A 26,190-nucleotide genomic window follows, 5' to 3' on the forward strand; every position below is an offset into this window, starting at 1 on the left:
TTTATCTCCTTTTCTCCATTGCTATAATTGTAGTTCACTGTAATGCAGACGAGTAGGAGGCTTATTCTTAGAGTTCTTACCTATGTTCCCTCTCTTCTTATATCAAAGTTGTAATTGGTTAATAAAGTCAACGAAGTGATCAGTCTGATAACTATTTTTTTTAAAAAAGAACAAGAGGCTTTACATTTTTTAAAACATTTTTATTCTTATATATTTATAGTATATAAACTCAGGGAATATATATTTCTGGCAGATGTGAATCATTATTTTTTAGAACAACACGCAAGAAAACAAGTGATAATAGCGTGACGTATCTTCCATTTCACCTCGCTATATTGAATCGAAATACATAGATAACATACAAAGTTCTCATTCTAAGGTACGTACTTCTTTTCATTAATGGACATAAAGGTATAAGGTACAAAGGAGATTTTGTATTTATTGTCTCCTAAACTAGTTAGAGAGAACACCTAACGTAATATTGTTCTTTTTAGATATTAGTTTGAACACAGAAAGAGATTATTTACGTTAAATTCTCTATTGATTTTAGAATAAAATATTAGATCTGAATCCTATCTTTCAAAAAAAGAAACGTATTCGGCTTTTAAGTATATCATGGGACCAAAAAAAGAAATCATCTATATTGATTAAAGAGAGATGTTTGAGATAGTCTCTTATCATTTTGCGTTGAATAAGATAGATTTAAATCTAGTTTGAATATAGTCTCTTATTTAATGGTTATCATTTGCATTCAAATGGAGAAAAGAGATGTTTCTTGGAAAGCAAAATGTTTATATATGCCTATCAATTCTCATTGACTTTCTACACTATATGTAGGATTAACACTAAGAATTAGAACGAGGTTTTGAGGTATTTACCATATTTCAAACATAAAAGGAAGACAGTCAAATCAAAGCAACATAATTAGTTAGTTTGATACTTATTTGAGAGATAATTACTCGTAGTTAAACATTTATTATATTTGGGTTACTTTCGTTTCGATTCCCATGAACAAATAGGAAAGTCAGAATAGAGCATTAGAAGAATAGTTAAATAATTAGTTAATGCAAAAGTCTTAAGTTTTTAAATTTATAGAGGTTTAATATTGAAATATCATCTTTAGTCTAATTTAATTCATATTTTCTCTTATCCAGACCAAATTTTATAATCTTTTATTTTTCATTTGTTCATATATAATGTACATGAAGCATATTAAAAATATAATATATATTATTATTAATCTCGTACTGAAAGCCAACTTCCAAGACTTTGTAGGCTCTATAAGCTGGCTCACCCACACACAAAAAAAGGATAAAAGAGAAGAAAAGAATGCTTCAAATTGATGGAATGCTAGCTATCAAGATATATTATATTCCACAAACCTTTGTTTATTCTTTTACGTCTTAAAATAACATCCAATATTTCCTTATGGTTGTTATTTATGTATGTCAAGAACCTTCGTCAAAACTGGAGTTCTATTCAAATAAATGTCCCTGTCGACTGACCGTGAAGCCTCCTTAGATCAAATACAACATGCATGTTCCGGTCATTCTTCCCCAGAATTATAGTGAATTTCAAACAGGTATTCTTTTCGAATGAGTAGTTTCAAATAACTCAAGTTTACAATAAGTAATTATTTAAAAGCTAAAATTATCGAGGATATGATGTGATCGGACTTAATTGCGGGTCACCACATGGGGGATATTGGATTTGCTGGATCGAACTTGCTTATTTAGATTAGTTATTTATTATTTATTTTAGATAACTTTTAGTTTTGGGCTTGTGTGATGAACACCCGACTAACGACGTTTAAGTGATGGAAAGAAGATAGCCTTCGTTGAGACATTTGAACTCCAGGACAGCTGAACGTCGAAGTATTCAAACGTCTGGCCAAGGCCAGCAATATTCCGAGAGCAGCCTTTATCAAGCGACGTTCGAATACTATCTAATGGCATTCGAATGTGCGAACCCGTGAGTGCAACCTGTCCAATGACTTTTAGATGCCCTGATACTTAGGTTATATTGTAGTATGGTAATTTTGAATTATTTTCAGTTTTAGTTAGTCTCTAAATACGTGGAAAGTAGATATCCAGTTAAAATTATCGAAGACTATTGGTATTTTTTACCTTCTATTTTTAGCCTCCTTCTTATCCCTCCTAATTTTCTTTGTTGGTCTAAGACTGATGTCGTTAAGTTGACGCTATCCATTTTCTTCTCGACTATCAATTTCCCTACTTTAGTATGGTTGGCCATCTTTTGCTCTCTCCCTCAAATCCTAGCCGTCGGCTAGCTCCTCCCTCCTCATCCATCGATCCCCTTTCTTCTTTGGGGGTTGACCATCTTCTCCTTATTTTTTATTTCTAAATCACAAATCTAACTCATATTATTATTATTATTATTATCTCTATTATTCTTTCCACTTTTATCATCTCTATTAATCCCCCTATTGAACCACTCACCATAGTGTCACAAATTAACTAACCTTAGCCCGGCCCACAGCAGAATATGGTCAAACATGGTGGGTGTTTTTTGAGGCATTTTAAAAAAATTACAGAGGCTAAATGATAAATATTGATATGCTAAAATCAGGTGATTGTCGTGTGATTAATTTAGGCCCCTGAGGGTAAGATATCATGCAATATTGTTAAGAAATAAGAGGGTCAAGTTGGTAATTATATCCAAGATTATTAACTAAGCATATAATTTCTTAGGTGTTGGTTAATGGACGGATGGTCTTAGGTAAAGACCAAATTTACAGATAACAGTCATCAATCCACGTCATAATTATATAATCCACGACTAATCCACCCTGTAATCCAAGTCACGCCTTCCATCAGAGTTCATGGAGGAAATATCCGTACGCCACGCGTACGGCGCCACCTGGCCGATGGCGTTCTCGTGTCGGGCTCGCGCCAGATCCAATTTTCCAGAAATACCCCTCTTACATGCCACGTTTTAACGCTTCAGTACGTGGAGGAATAATTCAGACGAGCCCCTTTTCGACAATTCCACCCCTCCTCGAAAAAAAGAATGGAAACGAAGTCATCCATCCTACCCTTCCAATACCAATACCACCCTATAAATCCATCCAACCGCAAACTCTTCGCAGTTACCACTCTAAAGTGCGAGTCAAAAGAAATAATCGCTATGACTTTCACCACCTCTCAGGCGTTGACCCTCCTCCTCCTCCTCCTGTTCTGCTCCTCTTCTTTAGTCTCCGCGCAATTCAATGCCTCGGAATGCGACAAGGGCTTCACCGGCGAATGCCACAGCAAACCTAAAGCCCTTCGTCTCAAAATCATCGCCATCCCGACCATCCTCGCCGCCAGCATGGCCGGCGTCTGCCTCCCACTCTTCTCCCGCTCCGTCCCTGCCCTCCACCCCGACCGCAACCTCTTCGTCCTCGTCAAAGCCTTCGCCTCCGGCGTCATCCTCGCCACCGGCTACATGCACGTGCTCCCCGACTCCTTCAAAGACCTCACCTCCCCGTGCTTACGAGACAACCCGTGGGGCAAATTCCCCTTCACGACCTTTGTCGCGATGCTCGCCGCCGTGTGCACCCTAATGGTCGACTCCTTGATGCTTAGCTTCTTCAGTAGGAAAAACAAGATCGGCGCCGCCGCCGTCATCCACCACGAGAGCCCAACGCATGATGCGGCCTCGGAGCGCGGCCCGCCGCAGTTCGACAAGGACGACGGCGATGATGCGAGGAAGACGGCGTTGTGTCGGCACCGCGTAATCGCGCAGGTTAGCTTTATGACAAGTGGTTTAAAAGTTAATATCCCAGTGGCTATAAATTACGAGATTTAATGATAGTAGTTCAGCATGATCACATCGACAAATGTGGTAGCTGGTAGGGATTTTTAAGGTTTGACTGCCTCAACTCTCAAGAAACAAAAATACTATCATAATTTAGTTCAATCCGTACGGCAATTAATATTGCTGCAGAATGTGCGCTACGAAGTGGGAGACACGAATTCGAATGAAGCTAACATATGATATGGTAAGAATGGATGGAGATGACTGAGAGTTTTAAGCATTAATTGTTCATAGATCTTATAGTAAATTTACATGCACATATATTTGCATATATATATATATATATATATGTATGGTTTAGTTGTAGTGCTACAGGAAGTGGGAGACACGACTTAATTAATTTGTCGGAATTTTGGATATTGGTTTTGGTTCATGTGATTATTTGAAAACACATGGCAATAGATGGTCAATTACGTATGAGTAATTAATGAGATTAATTTCCTTCTTCGGAGAGGAGGAAATAATAATAATAATATTTCAAGAAATAGTTGTAATGCTCTTACTTTGGTCTTGGGTCAGAGTCAACTACTTGTTTACCGTGCTTTTCTTATTAGCTAGGTGAAGTTAATTACCAGAGAAAAGAAAGAGTGGCTAATTCATTAGATCTGCAGATAGAGTCAACAAATTCAGATTGGGTGATCTAGGGAGCACGATAATTTACGTTAAGATCCTTTTCCTGCCACGGGGGAAGTGATTAATTTTTATTTTAAACGCATTAGCACATGTACGGGAATCATTAATTACGATGTGAATTTAGGATTTAGTGTTCAAGCTTTATATATGATTGTGGTGCTAAAAATTAGTCAAAACGAGATTAATTTTAAGCAACTAGTTGGAAAGAATTAAGCCATATACACCCTGTCATTTAATTGTTTATTAATTAGTCATGGAAATTTAGGCACAATAATATAATTAATTACCAATTTGCAAATGATTCACTCAAATATGTAACGTTCCTTAGAAGTAACGTGCCTAACTTGACCTGGAGGCCAGAAAAAGCATTAAATCTTGGACGATAGAAACAAGGAGAATAATTAATTAATTAATTAATTAATTTCATACCAAATGTTTGACTTAGAATGATACGCTGGTACATGAGGGAGCTAACCAACCCAAGAGCCAGTGTTTCCTAATGGAGAACACTGATTGATTCTTTATTAGTTCTTAATACTGAAGTGGGAAATCTATACAAGGTTTGTTTCATCTACAAGCCAGATATTTAACTTTATGTTTAATTTTTATGCAGGTTTTGGAGACAGGAATAGTAGTTCACTCTGTGGTGATAGGTCTATCATTGGGTGCTTCTCAGAATCCTTGCACTGTTAGACCTCTTATAGCTGCCCTTTGTTTCCACCAACTCTTTGAAGGAATGGGCCTTGGTGGTTGTATCTTGCTGGTATATCTATATCAACCAACTCTTTAATATTAGCTTTAACTTTCAGACTGCAATTTGATTTAGACCACAGGGGTTAAATACTTAAGTTTAGAGTGCAAATGGATAAGTTAAACTTTAAATTGCCAAAACTGTTAACATCAGCTTAATTATGAATTAATATGTGCAGGCAGAATATGGTGCAAAAATGAAATCCATCCTCGTCTTCTTCTTCTCCACTACGACCCCTTTCGGGATTGCACTCGGAATGGCGTTGTCCCGCGTGTACAGCGACAACAGCCCGACGGCCCTCATCGTCGTCGGCGTGCTGAACGCGGCGTCGGCGGGGCTTCTCAACTACACGGCGTTGGTGGATCTCTTGGCCGCCGACTTCATGGGGGCCAAGTTGCAGGGAAGCTTCAAGCTTCAGTTTCTGGCATTCGCCGCTGTGCTCTTGGGCGCCGGTGGCATGTCGGTCATGGCGATATGGGCTTAGAATATAATATATATATATATATATATATAGTAGATGTTGCGAGCTCTCATTGTTTTATATGTATCATGTAATTCTTTTGTAGTGCATATTATTGCATCATAACCCAAGGTGCTGTGGCTTGAATGTCTTGAGATTGATGTAGTCGATTCCTTTGGGCAGGGAGGTGAATAAACCCGAAAAGGCTTACGTTTTGAATCAAAAAAAGAAAGAAAAACCTACCTGCTGATAACAATCAATCTTTATCTTGACTACTACAGAAGGTAATCCAAGAGCAACTAAAGGATACGGAGATATGATTTACTTTAGAGTACTTTAACAACTATCCAGTTGTGTCCGCAAATAAATATTAGTAGAACTGTGGAAGGATGATTAACTGGTGTTTTCCATCTGTAAATTAATCGTGCGGTATAACTTCTAGTCTCTGATTTGGTCAACAATTATTAATAGATTGAAATTCCGAGTAGCAGGATGGACAATGAAAAATCTATCAATAGGAGGGAGATTGATCCTGGTTAAATCCGGTTCCTTCAGCTCTTTCACAGTATTTTATCTCTGTTTTCAAAATTCCTTCAAGAATTCTCAATGAACTTGATGCTCTGAGAATGGCTTTCTTTGGGGCACTATATATAAAACAGAAGAAATGGACTTGGTATTCTTAATATTCGAGATCATAATAATGCTTTGATTGGAAAATAGTGTTGGAAACTTCTCAATTCAACTCATTCTGCTCCCTGAAAAGATCTTGTTCTGTGCTTTTATTACAGGAGGACTCTAGTCCCTTTGAACCTAACAATTATAATTGTTATCATTATTTGCATGGAGTTCTTTCGGTGGCTCATCCTTTTGCACTTGGAACATATCACTTAATCTTTAGAAAATGAAAAACAGATTGACTTCTAGCGAAATAGATAGATTGGCGATTTGCCCTTGGCTACTTTATATCTACATGCATTCTTTTTTTTCCATTAGAATTATGATAATGGTGAATGCTTAGTTGCTTCAGCAATGTCGATTTCATCACTGGTTCATTTCGTTGGAGAAGAAAAGGTACTCATGATGAGCAAGTCTTCTGGTGATGGACTTCTTTTCTCTTTCTTAAGATTTGGTGGTCTTCTTTTCTCCTCTCCAATGTGGAAGCTTCTAATTCCATTAAAGGCTAAGATCTTTAGAGTTAACTCTAAGCTTCCCACAAAGGATTCTATGGCGCACAAAGATGTGTCTTCTGGTGATTGTGGAGATGAGACTATCAATCAAATCTTTCTCAATTGTGATTTTAGCATACCTATTCTTCTTCTGTTCTCTTCTCTTCTCTTCTCTTCTCTTCAAGTTATGAACAGACCTCTGCCTCCCTATTTTAAATCTTTATGGTGTGATTGGCGCAATCCTTCAGGGCATACTATATAAGTGGTTGGGATATGCTTCTCTGTTTAATTTGGTGGCAAATTTTGAAGGAAAAATAACAACAACATGATTTTCGATAAACGAGCTCTCACCATAACAAGTTTTTCACAGCATATCAAACATATTTGGCTTTAACTGAGAAATTTATTATATTTCCAAAAGTACCGTGTCATTTCTTTCCTTGTAACTTCTATGGGACGCCCTATTTTTCTATATACAAAAAAGCAGGAAAATGAAATAAAACCATTTAATATATAGCAAATTAGATTATTAATCTCAATGTAGGGAATGCAAATGACCCAAGATTAAGAGCTGCCTCATTTAATAAATAACCTAGTTTTTATGATTAGACTAGTTCGAGCTTAGGCAAACTCAAGCTAAACCGTACTAAGTTCGAGCTGTGACTAAGCCTCCAACAAACTCAAGAGAAAGGTATGAGTTTGTTAAATACATTTTACTCTATATAATTGTACCCAAAATTACTCGACTTTCTGTATTTAAAATTTTTAAATCCATCCTTACACTTATGACTAAAGTGAGACAGTTAATTCTTTTACTAAATTGAACTAAATATCATAGTTATTTTAGTAATTTACTGCACTATATCAAAATCTGCATATTTTCTCTAACAAACATGATAAAAATATTTTACTTATTTTAATATTATTTAGTTAAATTTAATAAAAAAAAAACTAACGATTTTATAAGGAGTTGTAATATACAGAGGGGCAAAATGATTTTAGGTTTAAGCATAGAAAGTTAAAATGCATTTAACCCTTAATTTTTTTTTTTTTAGTGAGCCGAATTCGATTCACGTTCGGCTAGTTTAATAAAAGGGAGATTTTGTTTTTTTCTTTTTAACGCTCGGTTAAACATATATATACCGAGCTGAGGTCGAGTTCGATAAAATATTATGACAGTTCTATTAGTCAATCGTAAATGTTTTAAGTATTTACCAAAGATTAATCCACCTGTTGTCCGCCGTACTCACGCCCTCCATTAGCCTTAATGAACGAAAGACACAGTAGGTACGGCGCTAGTACGCGCGGCACGTGGACCATACGGCACGAGACCGGCGCCACGTAGCCCGTGCTCTTCGCGCGATGGCTCGTGCCAGATCTATTTTCCAACAATACCCCCGGTTACATGCCACATTTGGACCGCGACGCATTAGTTTACGTGCATCTTTACGACACTTACGCCGAAATCTTTGTAACGGGCAGCGTGGATTCATGCCGCTTATCATTTGAATCCCACGCTATAAATCCAACTGCAGAACGTACCAGTAAGTACAAGTCAACGTAACAAAAAAGAGAAGAAAAAAAGAAACTCAAGAGCTGCTGGCTAGCTAGAGCTATGGCTTCCACCACCTCTCAGGCGTTGACTCTCATCCTCCTCCTCCTCCTCTCGTTCTGCTCCTCTTCTTTAGTCTCCGCGCAATCCGAGGCCTCGGAATGCGAGAGGGGTCACACCGGGGAATGCCACAACAAACCTGAAGCTCTTCGCCTCAAACTCATCGCTATCCCGACCATCCTCGTCGCGAGCATGATCGGCATCGGCCTGCCACTCTTCTCCCGTTCCGTCCCCGCCCTCCGCCCCGACCGCAACCTCTTCGTCCTCGTCAAAGCCTTCGCCTCCGGCGTCATCCTCGCCACTGGCTACATGCACGTGCTCCCCGACGCTTTCGACGACCTCACCTCCCCGTGCTTACCGGAGAACCCGTGGGGCAAATTCCCCTTCACGACCTTCATCGCCATGCTCGCCGCCTTGTTCACCCTAATGATCGACTCCTCGATGCTTACCTTCTTCAATAGGACGAAGAAGAGCGGCAGCGCCGATGTGGCGGTCGTCGACTACGAGAGCCCCATGCAAACGGTGTCGGTGCCCGCCATGCATGGCCATGGCCACTGCGGGCCGGTGCAGTTCGATAAAGATGATGCTGACGCGGCAAAGTCGGCGTTGAAGCGGAACCGAGTTGTCGCGCAGGTTAGCTTAATAACAAGTAATTCAAAATTTAAATATTCGTATAAGATCGTCTCAGTTAAACCTTAGAACACTTGTATAACAACATGAGTCCCATAAGGCCATAAATCATTTGATCACTATCGCATCAGCGACAAATAGTTTAAAATTTTAATCTCTTATTAGTTGTAGATTAATTAGAAGTTTAACTTATAGTAAAGCTCAGCGTGATAACACCAATAAATAGGGTGGTATATAAACTAAGTTTTAAGGTTGAATGCATCAACGAAGGAAGTTGACAGCATAGTTTAGTTGTAGTTGCACACCGATATTGCTGGAAGTGTGCTAAGGAATTTGGTGTTCATGTGATTACGTGAAACACATGGTAATGGATCGACAGTAGATCTACATATAGATACTTGTACATGCATGAATATCTTGGATTCACGCTGCATTTGGATGATGAGATCTCTTCTTTGCAGAGGAAAATAATTAATTAAAAGAGATCTTAATTAAGTTACCATAATCGCATATTAGACAAAGAAGCTAGGCTGCCCCGATGTATTGATTAGACCTAAGAAATGAGCTCAAACTATTCGTTAATTTATAAATCTTTGGTATATAGTTTCATTCATGCGACGATTATGAAACCCATAAGATAGACTGGACTAAAGCCTTGGGCTGTAGGCCTGACTCAAGCCCGGCTAAAAATTCTATTAGCCCATGGACTAAGATGTTTGGTAGTTGTGGGCGTTTAGGCACAATATTTGTCAATTTTGTAAAGGAGTCATGGTAAATATGTGACGTTCAGATCTTCTATTTTAGATGGGATTATCTAATCAACCATGATTGAAGCATTAAATATTGGACGAATATAGTCATAACAAGTAACTCCTAACTTAACATGTATTTTCAATTAAACAAGTTAAGCTAGATTGTTGATAGCAAACACAAGATTTGGAAAGTTATTCTTGTATATAAAGAGATTCAAAAACTTGCACAATTGCCCGAAAGTAACTTGAGTTAGAAGCCAGGAAGTATTAAATCTTGGGTTATACAACAAGTAGAGTTATTTAATTCCTTACCAATATATATATATATATATATATATATATATATATATATATATATATGATCCAGTGCTCCCTCATGGATTATTGATGTAATCCTTATCCCCTTAGGCCCTTACTAAATTTCTAAGATGTCATCACCATTAATTCTTTATACGAAACATTGAAGTGAAAATTTACAAATTTTGATCAATTTACAAGCTTTCTTTTTTCTTTTTTCTTTTTTCTTTTTCTTTTTTTAATGCAGGTTTTGGAAATGGGAATAGTAGTTCACTCTGTGGTGATAGGCCTATCCCTGGGTGCTTCCCAGAATCCTTGCACTATCAGACCCCTTGTAGCTGCTCTTTGTTTCCACCAACTCTTTGAAGGAATGGGCCTTGGTGGTTGTATCTTGCAGGTAAATCTTCACCAAATTCCTTTTGCTAAAAGATCAAATATATCGTTTTTTTAGTTGCTTAATTAAGCTTTATTAGATTGGGTAGTTAGTAAAAGTAACATGGTATTTATCCTATTAGACAAGATCATTACACCAGCTTATCTCTCATCGTGCTATCCATGAATTAATGTACCGCAGGCAGAATATGGTGCAAAAATGAAATCCATCCTCGCCTTCTTCTTCGCCACCACGACCCCATTCGGCATTGCACTCGGATTAGCGTTATCCAACGTTTACAGCGACAACAGCCCTACCGCGCTGATCGTCGTCGGCGTGCTGAACGCCACGTCGGCGGGGCTTCTCAACTACACGGCGTTGGTGGATCTCTTGGCCGCCGACTTCATGGGGGCCAAGTTGCAGGGAAGCATCAAGCTTCAGTTTCTGGCATTCGCTGCCGTGTTCTTGGGCGCTGGCGGTATGTCAGTCATGGCAATATGGGCATAGAAGATAGTGGATAGATATATTTGCCTGCGTGCTTTTCTTGTGTGCTGTGGTGCATGTTATTTTATGTGTACCTATCAACTCGATTGTATTGAGATTGATGTAATCCGTTGGGCTAAGATGGTGAATAAGATTGATGCGTGCTTTCCATTATATCATGTGAATCCGTAGCTTGAATAAGAATCGAGTGTTGTTCTACCTCAGAATATACAAAACAGTTGGGTTTGGGCTTTCCTCCTCCTCATGTGAGAGTTGACCCATCCACTTAAAAGTGAAAAAAGAAAGCAAAAGCAAAAAATAAAAATAAAAATAAAAATAAAAAAGAGAGCTTGGCCCTTCATGATCAATGATCAAGATGCTAAATTAGAGAAAAAGAGTAGAGAACTTTTGAAACAAAAGAGAGGGTCTTCTTGTAAAGTTTTTGGGATCGAAGGAGGTGAAAATTTTATTCAAGCCATTCTCAAAAGAGATTAAAATCTTATCAAACATATTATCTTTGATGAAATTGTTCTAATTCTCTTATAATTTATTGGTTTTCTTGTGTTAGTTGTGATCCTCTAGTTTTACCTATAGAACTTTATAAACTTATTATTATTAAGGGATAATTTTTATATCGCCCCATGAACTATCATCATTTTTTATAATGACTTCCTGAACATTTTTTTGGTATATAATGATCCTGTGAACAGCTGAACTATCAGAAATACCTCACTTTTTACAATAACCTCATGAATATCCGAATTATTATTATTAAGGGATAATTTTATTTTTACCCTCGAAACTATCATCATTTTCTATAAAAAAAATTTTTTTGGGTACATAATAACTCTCCTGAACAACTAAGTTATCATAAATACTTCACTTGACTCCTTCCATTATGGAGGTTATTATGTACCGAAAAAAATTCAGAGGATTATTATAGAAAAGAGTGATAGTTTAAGAGATAAAAGTAAAATTAGAAGTCATGTATAAGAGGAAGATTGCACAAAATAAAATTGATGCGTTCTTTCCATTATATTATATGGATGCATAAGAATTGGTTGGTTCACTTTTTGCTCAAGTTGTACCGAGTAATATGTAAACATTTAGATTTGGGCTTCCTACCTCATGTGAGGATGGACTCACCCACTTAAATGAAAAACAAGAAGACAAAAGAAAAGAAAAAGAAAAATAGAAAAGAGGGCGACGGTTTTATTTATGAAGTGAAATTAGAGAACAAGAAAAGAAGATAGCTTTTCAAAGAGGAAGAGAATGATTTTAAAAACTTGTGGACTATCTCAAGGAAGAAGATGAGGATCTTGATCGAGTCATTCTCAAGAGGGAAACGAACTTGTCAAACTCATCATATTTGATAAGCTTGTTCTCATTATTTTATGAAACATTAGTCAATCTTGTTGGTTGTTTCTCTATGATTATAAACTTAAATATTTGTCTACCATCTAGTTTTACCTAGAGAAAAGTTTTGCAAGTCTATTATTATTTATTACGGCGGAAGGTTGGGGGTGAATTTAGGATCGATGATTTTTCCCTCACATTAGAGGGGTTTTCACGTAAATTTTTTGTCTTTGATTACGACTTGCTTGCTTACTTTTAATTATGATTAAGTCATCCTATTTGCACAAAGCAAAACAAAAATCAATATACTAATTTTGGCTCTTTCCTAAAATAAACTGACCTAGAAAAGGACTGGTATTTGTGGTGTTCTTTCAATTTTGAACACAATCAATGACTAAGCTGGTTTAGGTGGTAGAAGCAAATTTTATTTCCCCTAAAAAATAATTAATTTCTTGATAAATAGGAATTAATATTAGGAACAATTAATTACTTGATAAATTGTAATTAATGTTAGGGTTGGCAAACCAAATCATTTGATGCTTGCATGTAAATTTATTATAGCGGATATTGGACTTATAATTTAGCCATTTATTTACTTTGGAATAAGAACAAACTTTTTCTAGTATAAATTACCGATAACTTTTATACCTCGAAAGACATATCGCTTTAATCACTTTCTCTCTCTCTCTCTCCTCTCTTCCTCTTCTCCTTCTTCTTGTTAATTCATTATTTAGCGTATTTTAGTCATTTAGTAGACAATTATTTTAATTTAGATTAAATATATTTTATTATTCTTTATTTATGCCTAAAGTTATTTACTCTCATATAAAATATTTAGAAAAATAATCTGAAACCAGTTTAAGACCGTTAGTTTTCCTATCAAGTATAAATGAGTATCACTGCTATTTTAGTTATTTGACGACAATATCTAATTAACCATGTATTTTGCCTAAACAAGCATGATGACATATTTTGATTATTTTAACAGTTCTAAGGAAATTAATATTTTTATTTTAATAATAAGTATAGTAACTCATCTGAGACTTTTTTAAATACAAAGTAGTTGAATGATCTTAGGTATAAGTACATAGTAACAAAATATATTTATAATTTTTAATTTATGTCACATCTAGTTTAATTTATATATATATATCCGTTATTATTTAAAAGAAAATAGCTGGAGAACTATCTAAGTAGTACGGCGGGGGATTATTGTAACCCGCCCGGAGGGGGGGGGGTGGAGTGCGTGGCCTTTCGTGGACCTCAAATTCCATCGTCTTAGAGATGGCCTGACCTCGTGATCATCTGCAGCGCAGGCTATATAAAATAGTTCCCGCAACATCTGGCAGCATTCTATAAGCTGTTAAATTAAATATTTAACTATTTGGATTTGTCCACCAAGTAGTCTACAAAAATATTCCATTCCCACTCATGAATAGTGTACAAAGCCAGCCTTAGTGGATATTGTACTCAAATTCTCCACTACCCCACCTATACCTTTTGACCTTCATAAAAAATAAAAATAAAAATAAAAAAAATAAAAAAAAGGAACCCTGTAAGTCGTGGATACTAATCTTTTTCTCCAAATATGATTCTTGGTGCATAATATATTATATATATATATATATAAACAGGATAATTATTTTATTTATTTATTTATTTTGTTAAAAGTTAAAACCCCATCACTCATAAATATTCTAATTATTTCTTAATTATTTTCTCAGCTAATCGAACTAAACTAAAGTAGAACCAAACAGCATAAAGTAGTACATAATGATGTCGTTTCCACTCCCGGTGAGCTAACCGCATCTCACACCCAATTATTAAGTGCACGGCAGCCTGTGAGACGAGAGGTTCGAGTCTTTGACCACCTCTACCACGTGGAACTATTGGTGATATATACAAATCATGTGAGTTAATATTTAAAACTAAGATAGAGGAATAAAAAAAAATATTAATTCTATTTTATTTCTATTAAAAAGATAAAAATATTTTAGTCTAAGTGAAAAGGAGGTTAGCCTTAATTTAAAAATCTAAGTCAGACCTCCAAGCTTAGATAGATCATAGATGCCTAATAATCTATATGAACTATCTTACTTTTTATTATATTTTCAATCCGTGACTAAATCCTTCTGGGTGACACTCAACTACTTCGCATAGAGATAGACTTAATTGCATTTAATGATTACCGTGGCGTTGCATCAGAACTCGACTAGTTGATAATATCTATATATATATATATATATATTAGTTCAAAATGGCGTAATGAGAAACGGAAGGCAGGTTCAGATTAATTATGTGTCAAATTCTAGCCAACGAGTCCAGAATTGTTATCCTTATTACGAATGGATTAATCTGGATCACTGGAGTTTGAATGTAGGTACCTACCTTCAAAAGTCAAAAGGAGAACAGTCCAAACAAAGCAACATAACTAGCTAATTTGATATCTGAGATTGGATTAGCTGTAGAACTATAGTTTATATAGCTTGATACACATTGAGAAACTAAGAATAAAAAGCATATGTGCTTACTTGTAAGAACGCTCCAACAAATAAGGTAGCCATCAAAGGCGAGATTGTACGGCCTTTTTTAAATTCTTCATACTCCTGGAGATAAGTCGAAGATTCCCTTGTGGTTTGTTGTTTAATGGTCTCTAGGGCTTATCTTTGACTTCCATTAATAACGTATCTTTGGATTGACACCAAGCTTTATAATATTCTCATTTCATTCTTATCCCCCAACACAAGGAAATGTGTTGCAATATTGGACTGGTATATATATAATTTTTTAATTATCAACCGATGTGGAGTAAATTCTAGGGACCTGATCAGTGTTACAAAACCATGCAATTAATCCAAAATTTTTTAAAGTTTTATGTTCCTGTTCTTATGGAACCAATTAATCCCAATCTTATATAATTCTTTAGTTAAAGGAAATATACGTATGGACACGAGTACGTTGCGATCTGGCATGTGCTGTTCGCGTGATGGCTCGCGCCGGATGTTAATTTACAACAGTACCCTCGGTTACATGCCCCGTTGACTAGTTCCAAACTTTTGGAGAGCGCGGCGTGGAGTCATCCCGTCTATAAATTCTAGTACAAATCGTATCACTAATCTAAGTGCAAGTCAAAGGAGCAACAGACGAACTAAAAGCCTGAGCTTGAGTTAGAGGTAGGTATGGCTTCCACCAGCTCTCAAGCGTTGACTTTTCTCCTCTTTCTCTTGCTCTTGCTCTGGCTCTGCTCTTCTTCTTTAGTCTTGGCGCAATCCGATGCCTCGCCTCCCTCGAAATGCGGCAAGGGATTGCGCAGCGAATGCCACAGCAAATCGGAGTCCCTCCGTCTCAACCTCATCGCCATCCCGACCATCCTCGTCGCCAGCATGGTCGGTGTCTGCCTCCCTCTCTTCTCTCGCTCAGTCCCCGCCCTCCGCCCTGATCGCAACCTCTTCGTCATCGTCAAGGCCTTCGCCTCCGGCGTCATCCTCGCCACCGGCTACATGCACGTGCTCCCGGACTCCTTCGATAACCTCACTTCCCCGTGCTTACCAGAGAACCCGTGGGGCAAATTCCCCTTCACGACCTTCATCGCCATGCTCGCCGCCGTGTTCACCCTACTGATCGACTCCTTGATGCTTACCTTCTTCAATAGGAAGTATAAGGGCGCCGACGCCAGCGCTAGCGCGGCGGTCGTCGACCACGAGAGCCCCATGCAAGAGATGTCGATGCCCGCCATGCATGGCCATGGCCATGGCCACTGCGGACCGACGCAGTTCGATAAGGATGATGCCGGCGGGGCAAAGTCGGCGTTGAGGCGGAACCGAGTAATCGCACAGGTTAGCTTAACAACAAGTAGTTTAACATTTTAATCTCTCATATTAATGGTCGTAAATTAATTAGGAGTTTGGATTTTACTAAAAGCTCAACATGATCACACCAACATTTTTGGCCGTATAATTATATATCTATTTATAACTTTTAAGTTTTGCATGCTGAAAAGAAGGAAGTTAATAGTGTATATATATAATTTAGTTGCTGGAAACTAGGAAGTTTGCTGTTCATGTGATTGTGTGAAGCACATGGTTGTAAACTGGAGTTCACGCCTCATTTGGATGAGATCTCCATCTTTCCAGAAGAAAAAATAATTAAAAATGAAGATCTTAATTTGGTTTAGATCAGAGCCAACTTTTTGTTTACCGTATTTCAATTTATTAGTTGAAGCTAACAAGAAAAAAAAGAAAAGAAAAGGAGTTGTTACTCATAGATTATATGTTAGACAAAGAAGCTAATCAAGTAAAAAACTCTCTCAAATATCAACTCAATGTCTGAGGAATTGAAACCATCACTTAAAAGACTCAACCTGATACCCGTGGACTGGGCTAAAGCCATGGGCTTTATGCCTGAGTTAATCAGGGCCCACGAATAACCTTAGAAAGACCATACTAATTTCATAAGAGCCATTAGCCTAATGGGATTAATCATTAATCACAAGCAACTAGTTGCAAATAAGTATAACGCTGTGACTTAAAGCTGTTCGGCAGTCGTGGACATTTAGGCACAATAATATTTTTGCAAACGAGACAAAACATAACGTTCACATCTTCTAATTTAGATTGGACTATCTAACCAACCATGATTGAAGTACTACAAATATATTCATTACAATGACCGCTAACCTAACAAGAATTTCAAATTAAACAAAGCTAAGCTAGCTAGATTCTCGATGGCAAACGCAAGATTTGGGCAGTTATCCTTATTGTATAAAAATTCATAAGCGAGAAAAGTACAAGCACATTCCTCGGAATTAACTCATCTAACTTGACTTAGAAGCCAGGAATCATTTAAATCTTGGATTATACAAATAAGTAGAGTAAATTAATTCGTCATCCAAAAATATATATAATTTAGAATGATGCAACAGTACACGAGGGAGCTGGCCAACCCACGCCACTGTTCCTTATTGGTCGACACTAATGTAAATATTTAAATTATGTCCCCTTACTAAAATCCTGAGCTGTCATCACCATTAGTTCTTTATTCCCAACGTTGAAGTGAAAATTTTACCAGTTTTACTCGATTGACAAGCTAACTTTTTCTTCATATATATATATATATATGCAGGTTTTGGAAATGGGAATAGTAGTTCACTCAGTGGTGATAGGCCTATCCATGGGTGCTTCTCGGAATCCTTGCACTATCAGACCCCTTGTAGCTGCCCTTTGTTTCCACCAACTCTTTGAAGGAATGGGCCTTGGTGGTTGTATCTTGCAGGTAAATCCACACCAACTTCCTTCTGCCATAATATTAAAAGAACAAACTAATCGTTTTTTAGTAGCTAAAGCTTTATTAGATTGAGTAGTTACTAGTTGGTAAAAGTAACATGGTGTTTATCCTATTAGACAAGATCATTACACCAGCTTATCTCTCATCGTGTTATCCATGAATTAATGTACCGCAGGCAGAATATGGTGCAAAAATGAAATCCATCCTCGCCTTCTTCTTCGCCACCACGACCCCATTCGGGATTGCACTCGGAATAGCGTTATCCAACGTTTACAGCGACAACAGCCCTACCGCGCTGATCGTCGTCGGCGTGCTCAACGCCGCGTCGGCGGGGCTTCTCAACTACACGGCGTTGGTGGATCTCTTGGCCACCGACTTCATGGGGGCCAAGTTGCAGGGAAGCATCAAGCTTCAGTTTCTGGCATTCGGTGCTGTCCTCTTGGGTGCTGGTGGTATGTCAATCATGGCGAAATGGGCATAGGATATAGTATATATATATATATTTGCATGCATGCTCTCATTGTATTATCAAGATGGGTTCGTAGGCCGAGTGCATGCATGCATGCTATTCCATGTATCTGTCGACTTGAATGTATTGAGACTGATGTACATGTACTTTCTATTGTATGTATTATATGAATCCGTAACTTGAATAAGAATTGAGTGTTTGTTGGTCTACTTGTTGTTCAAGTTGCACTTCATAATTAATATGCAAACTAAACTTTGGTGCGTGCATTTGCATTAATTACGGCGGATCCTGGACTTATAGATCAAATAACAGTGACCATATCTATATCTGTGCAAGGCCATACATGCACCTCAAATTCCATTTTCTCCGAGATGGCATGACCCCCCATATGCTGCTCCTATAATCTAATTATTAAAACTTTCTACTAAGATATTGTACTCTCGAACTAAGTTGCTACAATATATCAAATCTCCACTTCTCCACACCTCTCTCTCTCTCTCTCTCTCTCTCTCTCTCTCTCTCTCTATATATATATATAATATACCTTTTGATCTTCAAAAAAGTAAAGCTTCTTGGTGCGGAATAATAGATGGACAGGCTAAGATTAATGATTAAAACTCCATCACTTATAGATATTATAAGCTCTTTTAAACCTTTTTTTTCTCCCCAACTAATCAAACCTAACTAAACTAAAAAGGAATCACTAAACACCATTACTTTCCACGCCCGGTGAGCGAACCGCATCTCACATCCAATTATTAAGTACATGGGAGTCTGTGAGACGAGCGAGGTGGGCGAATCACATACTCACATGGCTGCGGTGACCAGAAGACGTGGGCCTCCGTTTTGACCTCTTCTTTGTCACCACTCACTTCCCTTTCTCTTTTTACGCTCACCCACTATTCAACGCCCGAGCCACGTGGAACTAATTGCTGAGCGCCACAACCGAGGTGGTATTCTCACCTCCCCACCTCCCAGGCGTCACGGTTTCCGATTCAACTACACTTTTGCGGAATATTATTAAATTTTAAAAAAAACCTTTGATACTTAATTATTTCATAAAAAAGTTATATAATAGATGGTAATTGTAAGAAGTGAAAAAAATGCGGATTTGACTGCGAATTCGGTTAAAGGTAGGGAGCTATATGTAAACTCCCACTTATTGAATAAGAGAGGGTGGGTGCGATTTAGGCGTACGAACCAGCGAATCCCACCGTCTGATCTGTTTGTAGGTGCACTGGAGAGACGGTGGATATGGGGGCGGCGAGGGGATGGGCCCCACTCGCGTTAACAGCACCCGCTTTAAACTAGGATTTCCACGCCTGAGAAGGAATAATTAAGCTATGGCTTTAACGCCATCCTCTACGCCTTTCAAGTCTACTTTTCTCTTTCTTTCTTTTTTATCTCTTCTGGGAATAAATTCTTAGGAGGCTTCCTCTCTTCCAAAGAAGTAAAGGTGGGTTCTTTGCCCCTGTCCCGCTCTCTATCTCTCTTCCTCCTTAGACTTGGAGATTTGGGAGCGGAGGGGGGAATGGCGATGGAGTTTGTTAGAGGGGTATTTGGGATCTTTTACGGCCATTTGGGGGGCAAAAGAAGCTAGTGGGTGTTTGTATTTGAGGAATGGGACTTCTCTTTTCCCTTTTTGGGTTTTTTTGTTGGGTTTCCACTGGATTTTGATTCGGCGGGTTGGAGAGGAAGATACCAATTTGGGAGCAAAATTTGTTTAGCCTGTTAACTAGTGATGGGTGTTAATAGGGCTGTTTGAGTTGATGGTTCAGTTGGTAGCTGGAGGATTCGACTTCTATGTAAAAGGGTTCTTTTCGGATTGTGAGGTGGAAGATTGAAGTGAATTTGATATTCTAATTGTTATATACAGCAGTTGGAATTTCCTGGAAGTTAAAGATTGAACCTTTCTTCGCGTACTTGTTCAATGCTTTAATAATATAGTTTGATGACTTGGTGTTGCTCCTCTCCTGGGTCTCCTTAAATTATATCTCTAGACAGATTGTTGCCACATTTATTGGCTGAGAGATCACTCTGGGCTCCAAAAGGCAGTGAAATCAAATTCGGTTGTTAATGGAGAGTTTGGGCGATTACGAAGATGGGATCTTTGATAATCCTGATATAGAAGAGGAATTTCGAAGCTGTTGCGCAGAAGATGAGGAGTGGAAAGATACAGAAGAATCTTTAGTTGAAGGTTCGAAAGAGGATCTCGATGAATTCTCGCTGCGAATGTTTTTCAAAGGTGTATCTGTCTCTGAGGCAAAGGGTCCTAAAATTTCCGGAATTGGAGTGGTTATGGAAAGGTCTCATGGAGTTCCTGCACTTCAAGTGCAGAAAAAGTTGGATTTTTATGTAGAGGAATTAGTGGCTGAGCATTTAGCTTTGATGGATGGGCTGTTGGTAGCCTTGCAAAATGGAATTCGGAAGGTCTATGCATTCACAAGTTCAGAGAAACTATATTTTCAGGCAAGCAGTTTATTACTTAAACTTGGCAATAGAAATCATAAAAATTAGTATTATAGGTCTACCATTTGTTATAATATTGAATTTTGCATCTAACATTTACCAGAGTGAGTTTGATCCTTTTTTGAATGCGCTGGTGAATGTAGTCCTGATTGATCGTTAATTGGAGTTCATTGTTTTGTCTCTTTAAGCACTCTTTCAGTAATCCTTTTTCTGCAGATTGTAGTTTTTTGCTATTGTACAATCTTGTTTATTATGACCGCCAACATGTTTATATTTTTGCACTTGGTAATATTCTATTAATTCACTCCTTGTTTTAGCTTCTGGGAAGAATATTCTGTTCATTATTAGCTTCTGTGGTGGAATGGCCAGTCAGTTAGTTGGTTAACTTCTAACTATTTTAAATGTCTTGTGCCTTTGAAGTTTGGTTGAATGATTCCCTTATTTAATCCACAGATTGCAGAAACAGAGATTCTTGAAGACCAACTTTTGGTAGCTTTAGCACACAGAATTCTAGAACTTGCTGAAAAATTAGAAGACTTTGATCTAATGCTGGTTCCTAGCTTTGAACTTGAGAGACCATCATGGTTGGCCCAAGAAGCAATTGGCATCAAGGACCTTTCTTCTGACGGGAATGGATCAGTTAGTGTCTGCCCTATTTGTTGTGAGGAGAATCAAAGTTCACAAATGATACAGATAGATTGTTCCCATAGGTTTTGCTCTGGTTGCTTGATCACTTATGTGGAAGGAAAAATACAGGCCTCACATGTTCCTATAAGGTGCCCCCAGGTAAGGTGTAAATACAACATTTCAACTAGTGAGTGCAAGTCCTTTCTTCCAGTCACTAGCTATGAGTTGTTAGAGAGAGCCTCCAGGGAAGTGGGTCTTCACAGCATGGAAACATTATATTGTCCCTTTCCAAATTGCTCGATGTTACTAAATGCAAGTCAGCACCTGTCCTCTAGAGCAAGCTCATCAAGTCTCTCTGATGTCAATTGTGTTGAGTGCCCAGAGTGTCGCAGAGATATCTGTATTAGCTGTGGTGTGCCATGGCATACGATGATGACATGTGATGAGTATCAAAGCCTTCCAGAAGAGGAGAGGGATGCAGGGGATATGTCTTTGCATCTCTTGGCTCAAAATAATAGGTGGAGACGTTGCCAGCAGTGCAGGCGAATGATTGAGCTCACACAAGGGTGCTACCACATGACCTGCTGGTATTCTAGCTATGCCTTTATGTTAAAACAATACAATTTTGGATCATATTCTTGCTATATAGTGCCCGTTGATAAGAAACTAATTATTTGGCATAAGACCAAGAATCTTTTCTTTTTCATGTGTTCTTTCATGTTGGAAATCTGCCATTCCTACCAGCATTCATTCTGTTGGTCTACTTTTTTGTCTTTAAAGATAACCATCCCTGGACTTGTAGATTTTAATGGTAAGTTGTTAGCATCTTCAGTGATCTTTCTATATAAGAGTGTTTCCTCTTGCATGAGGCTCCCACCAATTCTGGGTCAGGAGAAGGGAAGACATACACACGCCTATCCCATTATTGAGAGGTTTGTTCCTGTGACTCGTGCCACCATGGGTCACATGGCTAGACATAACTGTCACTACTGGGAAAGATAAATCAAAACAATGAAAGTCTATTTATTTCTGTCTATTCTAGGAAGAATATTCATAAGGTTGGTAATTACAAGCTGACGTATCTGCTGAACTTATATTCTCGTCTTGTATTGGATCTTATCAACGTTTGAAATATAGGTTTCTATTTCAATTTAGGTTCCAAAAATTAAAAGCAAAATGTTTTGGCAATTTCAATTTTGGCACTAAATGAAGATTAGAGAATTCCTAGCTTTGGTGACGACAGGCACATCTGCCTTGTCTAAGTGGAAGCAGTGTCTGTCTGTATTGCTGCCTTACTGCCACCAGCAAGTGCCACAGCGCCAGCTGCTGGTGTTCATCCTGCATGGCAGTAGCAGTTCCATCCACTATAGAAGGTGGCACTTTGCAAGAGGACGCGACAGTAACTGTTCCACTGGTTGTTTCCAATCTTTCATTTTGCTTTATGACAAGATTTGTTAAGTACAAGGCTGGCGATTAACTTATTGTAAGCACAGAAAAATGCTTGACCGTGGTCCTATACTGTGTTATGTTCTATATAGAGTAATCCTGTGATCCCATCACAGAACATTTATATGTTCATTAGTTAGTATGTACCTTGTGATGAATTTACATGCAAGCTAGTATAACGTGGAAACTTAGGCTTATATTTGGGCATTCTTTTATTAGTCCTTCTTGTCTATATGTTTGTATTTATGTATATGAAGTGATTTTTTCATTATCTACGCAGAGATATATAGAATATATCTATGGGTTTGAATGTGTGTGTGTATGTATATATAGAGAGCAGCTCTAAGAGAAACCTTTTCAGGACCATGTGTGAACTGGTAGCTAAAAATCAGTTGCTCTGGTTCAATGTATTCAATGTATGTTCATGAATCAATATGGGTTTATAGACTTGGTACAGTCTGTGCATTAGGGGCACAAGCATTTTGTTAGAAATTTAGAATGTAGTACGATGATCTATATGATGTGCATTGAAATGTAGAATAACAATGGGGTACAAGTGTTTCGAATAATTCTGAAAAGACTTGACTGACGTTCAAATTTAAGGAAAACAAGAATGATTATCGAGCTCATAAGAGAATTTAGCACTTGGCTAGGACTCCAGTGCAGAATGCAGATATTATTTTCCTAATTGTTGTTGCTCGCTTTCATTTTCCATTGTATGTTTAAAGCTTAGTCCATAATTTTATAAATCGCTATCTATTCTGCTATGCAATTTTTGGAAACAACATGCGACAATGATGACATTGAGGATAAAGCTGTATTCCTGTTTGGAAAGGATACAGGCTGAAATTTGTGCCTGTTTTTTTTAACATATTGTTATTATCATTATTTCCAAAATGTACTAAAGTATAACATCACATTTCTTTTCCCTTTTGACAGGTGTAGGCATGAGTTCTGCTACTCCTGTGGTTCGGAATACAGGAATGGACTTCAGACTTGTCAATGTGCATTTTGGAATGATAATAATGTTGAACCGTCAGTAACGTACCCAAGTCAAGAATCAGAAATGTGGACATGGGATTCTTTTGATACCATGCCAGAAGGTTACTCTGAGCAAGAAAGAGCACAGTTGGCTCTGATACAGAGGTTCCTCACTGGAGGATTCAGCTTGAGTGACCATCCTTGTCAGTCACCACCCCGCTGTTCGGACTCATACATTGATACCATGAAGGACCTCCACCAGCTTCCTTGGCTCGAGAGATTTGTCTCGGTGATTAGTGATAGTTACAATGAAGATTTCATCCAATGAAAACATACGTCAACATCGTGCATATCGATTCTTGTTTAATAAGTTGCTGACTCTTTTCTCAACATGGCTTACAAAATGATGTGCTAAATATGTTCCTTCATACACATGGTTTGCTTTAATACATGTGTCAATGTCTTATATATTACATGTATCCCTAGTGAGTATAAATTTATGTTTCGGAAGTTCCTATTCTTGGGGATGATAAATGTTGTTCAACTGTTAGAAGATTGGTGTTTATTCTTCACTAGTTGCTAATGCTCCAGTGCAAAATGTATTACCTGTCCTCTAGATGAGTATTCATTCCTCTAAGAGCAGATACGGATGTTCCGTCGAGCAATTTTAATGTGGTTCCTTTTTTCCTGTAAATCTTGGATTCTAGATAGTTTTCAGCTTTCAAGGTTTACTTGGCATAGACTCACTCGACATGTATATATAGTTGTCACTTATCAAGAGTAATTTTGATAAGTTGCACTGTTGCATATTAAACCATAAGCTGCTTACATTTTCTCATTGCAAATTAATATGGACTTCTCATTAGTTGCATCCCGGTGGTTTGTGCAGTCACAGTATATTATCTATACTTCTTGTTGGTCGTAGAAGTGAAAGTGGAGCTGCCAAAAGTATAGGACATGCTGCTTGCTCTTTATTATAGTTGTAAGTGAGCAAAAAAGTTGAGCAAAAGTCTTGGTTATTATTTCATAACTTCTCCAGTTGACACCCTATTTGTTCTCCAAAATAAAAAGGCAGTTCCAATATTTCTCCAATCCTTCGAATTTCTTGGTCCCTACTTGTAAGAAAATATTTGCATGCTGCTCCATAAGCTTCTTGCAAAGTATTCATATGATGAACTGTGAATAAGCTTCTCTCAAAGTGCTCAGGATTATATATGTGCAGCACTACTGGATAAACTTCTCTTTCCTCTGCGTCTACCTCCATTTCTCATGCTTAATCTAACCATGTAACTCCTATCTAAGTGGAAGTATAGGCTCCACCCATCTTAGTGATGTTCTGTTATCTTTCACTAGACCAAGCAAATACAACATAAATGTTTAGTAGTTCTTTACAATGCGAGTGATAAAAAAGGTTCTCTTTTGAGGGAATTGGAGAATGATGCTATCAGATCATTATTCATTTAGACCAAGTGATAGTCTATGAGGAGCACTAAGGCTACACCATTCTAAGAAACTGAAGAGATTGTTTGATGGGAAAAAAAGAGAGGAGAAGTTGAAGAGATGCCTTTACTTTTCCTCTCTTTTTCATAATGCTTTCTTTATCATAATGTGCCAGTGAAAGATAGAAATGCCTTTCATATGAGCATTTAATGAACAAAGGCAGGTAGAGATGCTACTAGTGGTGGTGAAGCTTGAGTTGGGATGTATGCATGTTAAAGTACTGACCTCTCTTTAAGCAATAAAAAAGAAAAAAATCACTCTATGATCAACCCATCATTCAATTATCATGCAAAACCTTTGCATTAATCCTTATTGAATAGACTTCTATGACACCAATAATATACTTTTAGTAAGAATATCGTACTCAAATACTATATTTAATCACCAACTACTCTAAAAATTTAAGTGGACAGAGACTAGTAATCTAGTTTTTGCTTAACGAACTTCACTTTCAACACTAGAAGAACGTACTGCTAATGCTGATTTAAAAAAATATTAGTGGTGACATAACATAAAATAGACTAACCCATATGTATGATTAAAAATTTTCCTTCTCCTTTGTCCATCACACTTAATGCTCAAGTCACAGAAATAGAATATGGAGAGAAAGATTCATCATCACCAATTATTTATAGCTATCATATATTTTTATTTTCTTAACTCTAGAAAGAGACAAAAGATATCCAATTATAAATTTAGAATAGACCTACAACATGCAACATCACCAGCAACTAGAATCCAAATACCATCATAGGAAACAAAGCTATATATTTGAAGAGTCTTCTGTTAGATATGTTTGTTTTAGAGGCTTATTTCCGGCTTTTTCTATGAATGTTCTAATGTAGAACATTGATATATCCCGTCTTTTTTGTCATATTTAAATCTTTGTTCTTCCAGCCTATCATTAGAATTATCTTAAGCAGTAATAAAGGAGGACAATAATTTCACTTTATATACCAATACATGAATCTTTCACCTCTCTGATTCTTTCATACCTTACATCATTCGCTGCCATGGATAGTAAGAGTGTTATAAATTTCGCATCAATCATAGAAATGTTATGATCATTTCAACGTACTGATA

The 26,190-nt window shown here is 37.5% G+C and overlaps 4 protein-coding genes across 4 annotated transcripts; all 4 read left to right on the forward strand.

Moving 5' to 3' along the window:
• Positions 1–3,124: 3,124 nt before the first annotated feature.
• Positions 3,125–5,868, forward strand: LOC140763296 (fe(2+) transport protein 2-like). The gene is made up of 3 exons (XM_073101422.1): positions 3,125–3,747; positions 5,066–5,215; positions 5,382–5,868. The coding sequence occupies exons 1-3, from the start codon at positions 3,148–3,150 to the stop codon at positions 5,685–5,687; spliced, it is 1,056 nt and encodes a 351-aa protein (XP_072957523.1). The 5' UTR covers positions 3,125–3,147; the 3' UTR covers positions 5,688–5,868.
• A 2,517-nt stretch (positions 5,869–8,385) lies between these two features.
• Positions 8,386–11,150, forward strand: LOC140763301 (fe(2+) transport protein 1-like). The gene is made up of 3 exons (XM_073101426.1): positions 8,386–9,074; positions 10,368–10,517; positions 10,695–11,150. Exons 1-3 carry the CDS (start codon positions 8,445–8,447, stop codon positions 10,998–11,000), a joined length of 1,086 nt encoding a protein of 361 aa, XP_072957527.1. The 5' UTR covers positions 8,386–8,444; the 3' UTR covers positions 11,001–11,150.
• Positions 11,151–15,472: 4,322 nt separating this feature from the next.
• On the forward strand, positions 15,473–18,293 carry LOC140763260 (fe(2+) transport protein 1-like). The gene is made up of 3 exons (XM_073101367.1): positions 15,473–16,168; positions 17,454–17,603; positions 17,791–18,293. The coding sequence occupies exons 1-3, from the start codon at positions 15,512–15,514 to the stop codon at positions 18,094–18,096; spliced, it is 1,113 nt and encodes a 370-aa protein (XP_072957468.1). The 5' UTR covers positions 15,473–15,511; the 3' UTR covers positions 18,097–18,293.
• A 1,137-nt stretch (positions 18,294–19,430) lies between these two features.
• Positions 19,431–24,346, forward strand: LOC140762854 (E3 ubiquitin-protein ligase RSL1). The gene is made up of 3 exons (XM_073100824.1): positions 19,431–20,553; positions 21,007–21,767; positions 23,566–24,346. The coding sequence occupies exons 1-3, from the start codon at positions 20,161–20,163 to the stop codon at positions 23,933–23,935; spliced, it is 1,524 nt and encodes a 507-aa protein (XP_072956925.1). The 5' UTR covers positions 19,431–20,160; the 3' UTR covers positions 23,936–24,346.
• The last annotated feature ends 1,844 nt before the right edge of the window (positions 24,347–26,190 follow it).

The sequence above is a fragment of the Typha angustifolia genome, chromosome 7 (genome assembly GCF_048772165.1).
Source record: "Typha angustifolia cultivar Huaian chromosome 7, ASM4877216v1, whole genome shotgun sequence".
Lineage (NCBI taxonomy): Eukaryota > Viridiplantae > Streptophyta > Magnoliopsida > Poales > Typhaceae > Typha > Typha angustifolia.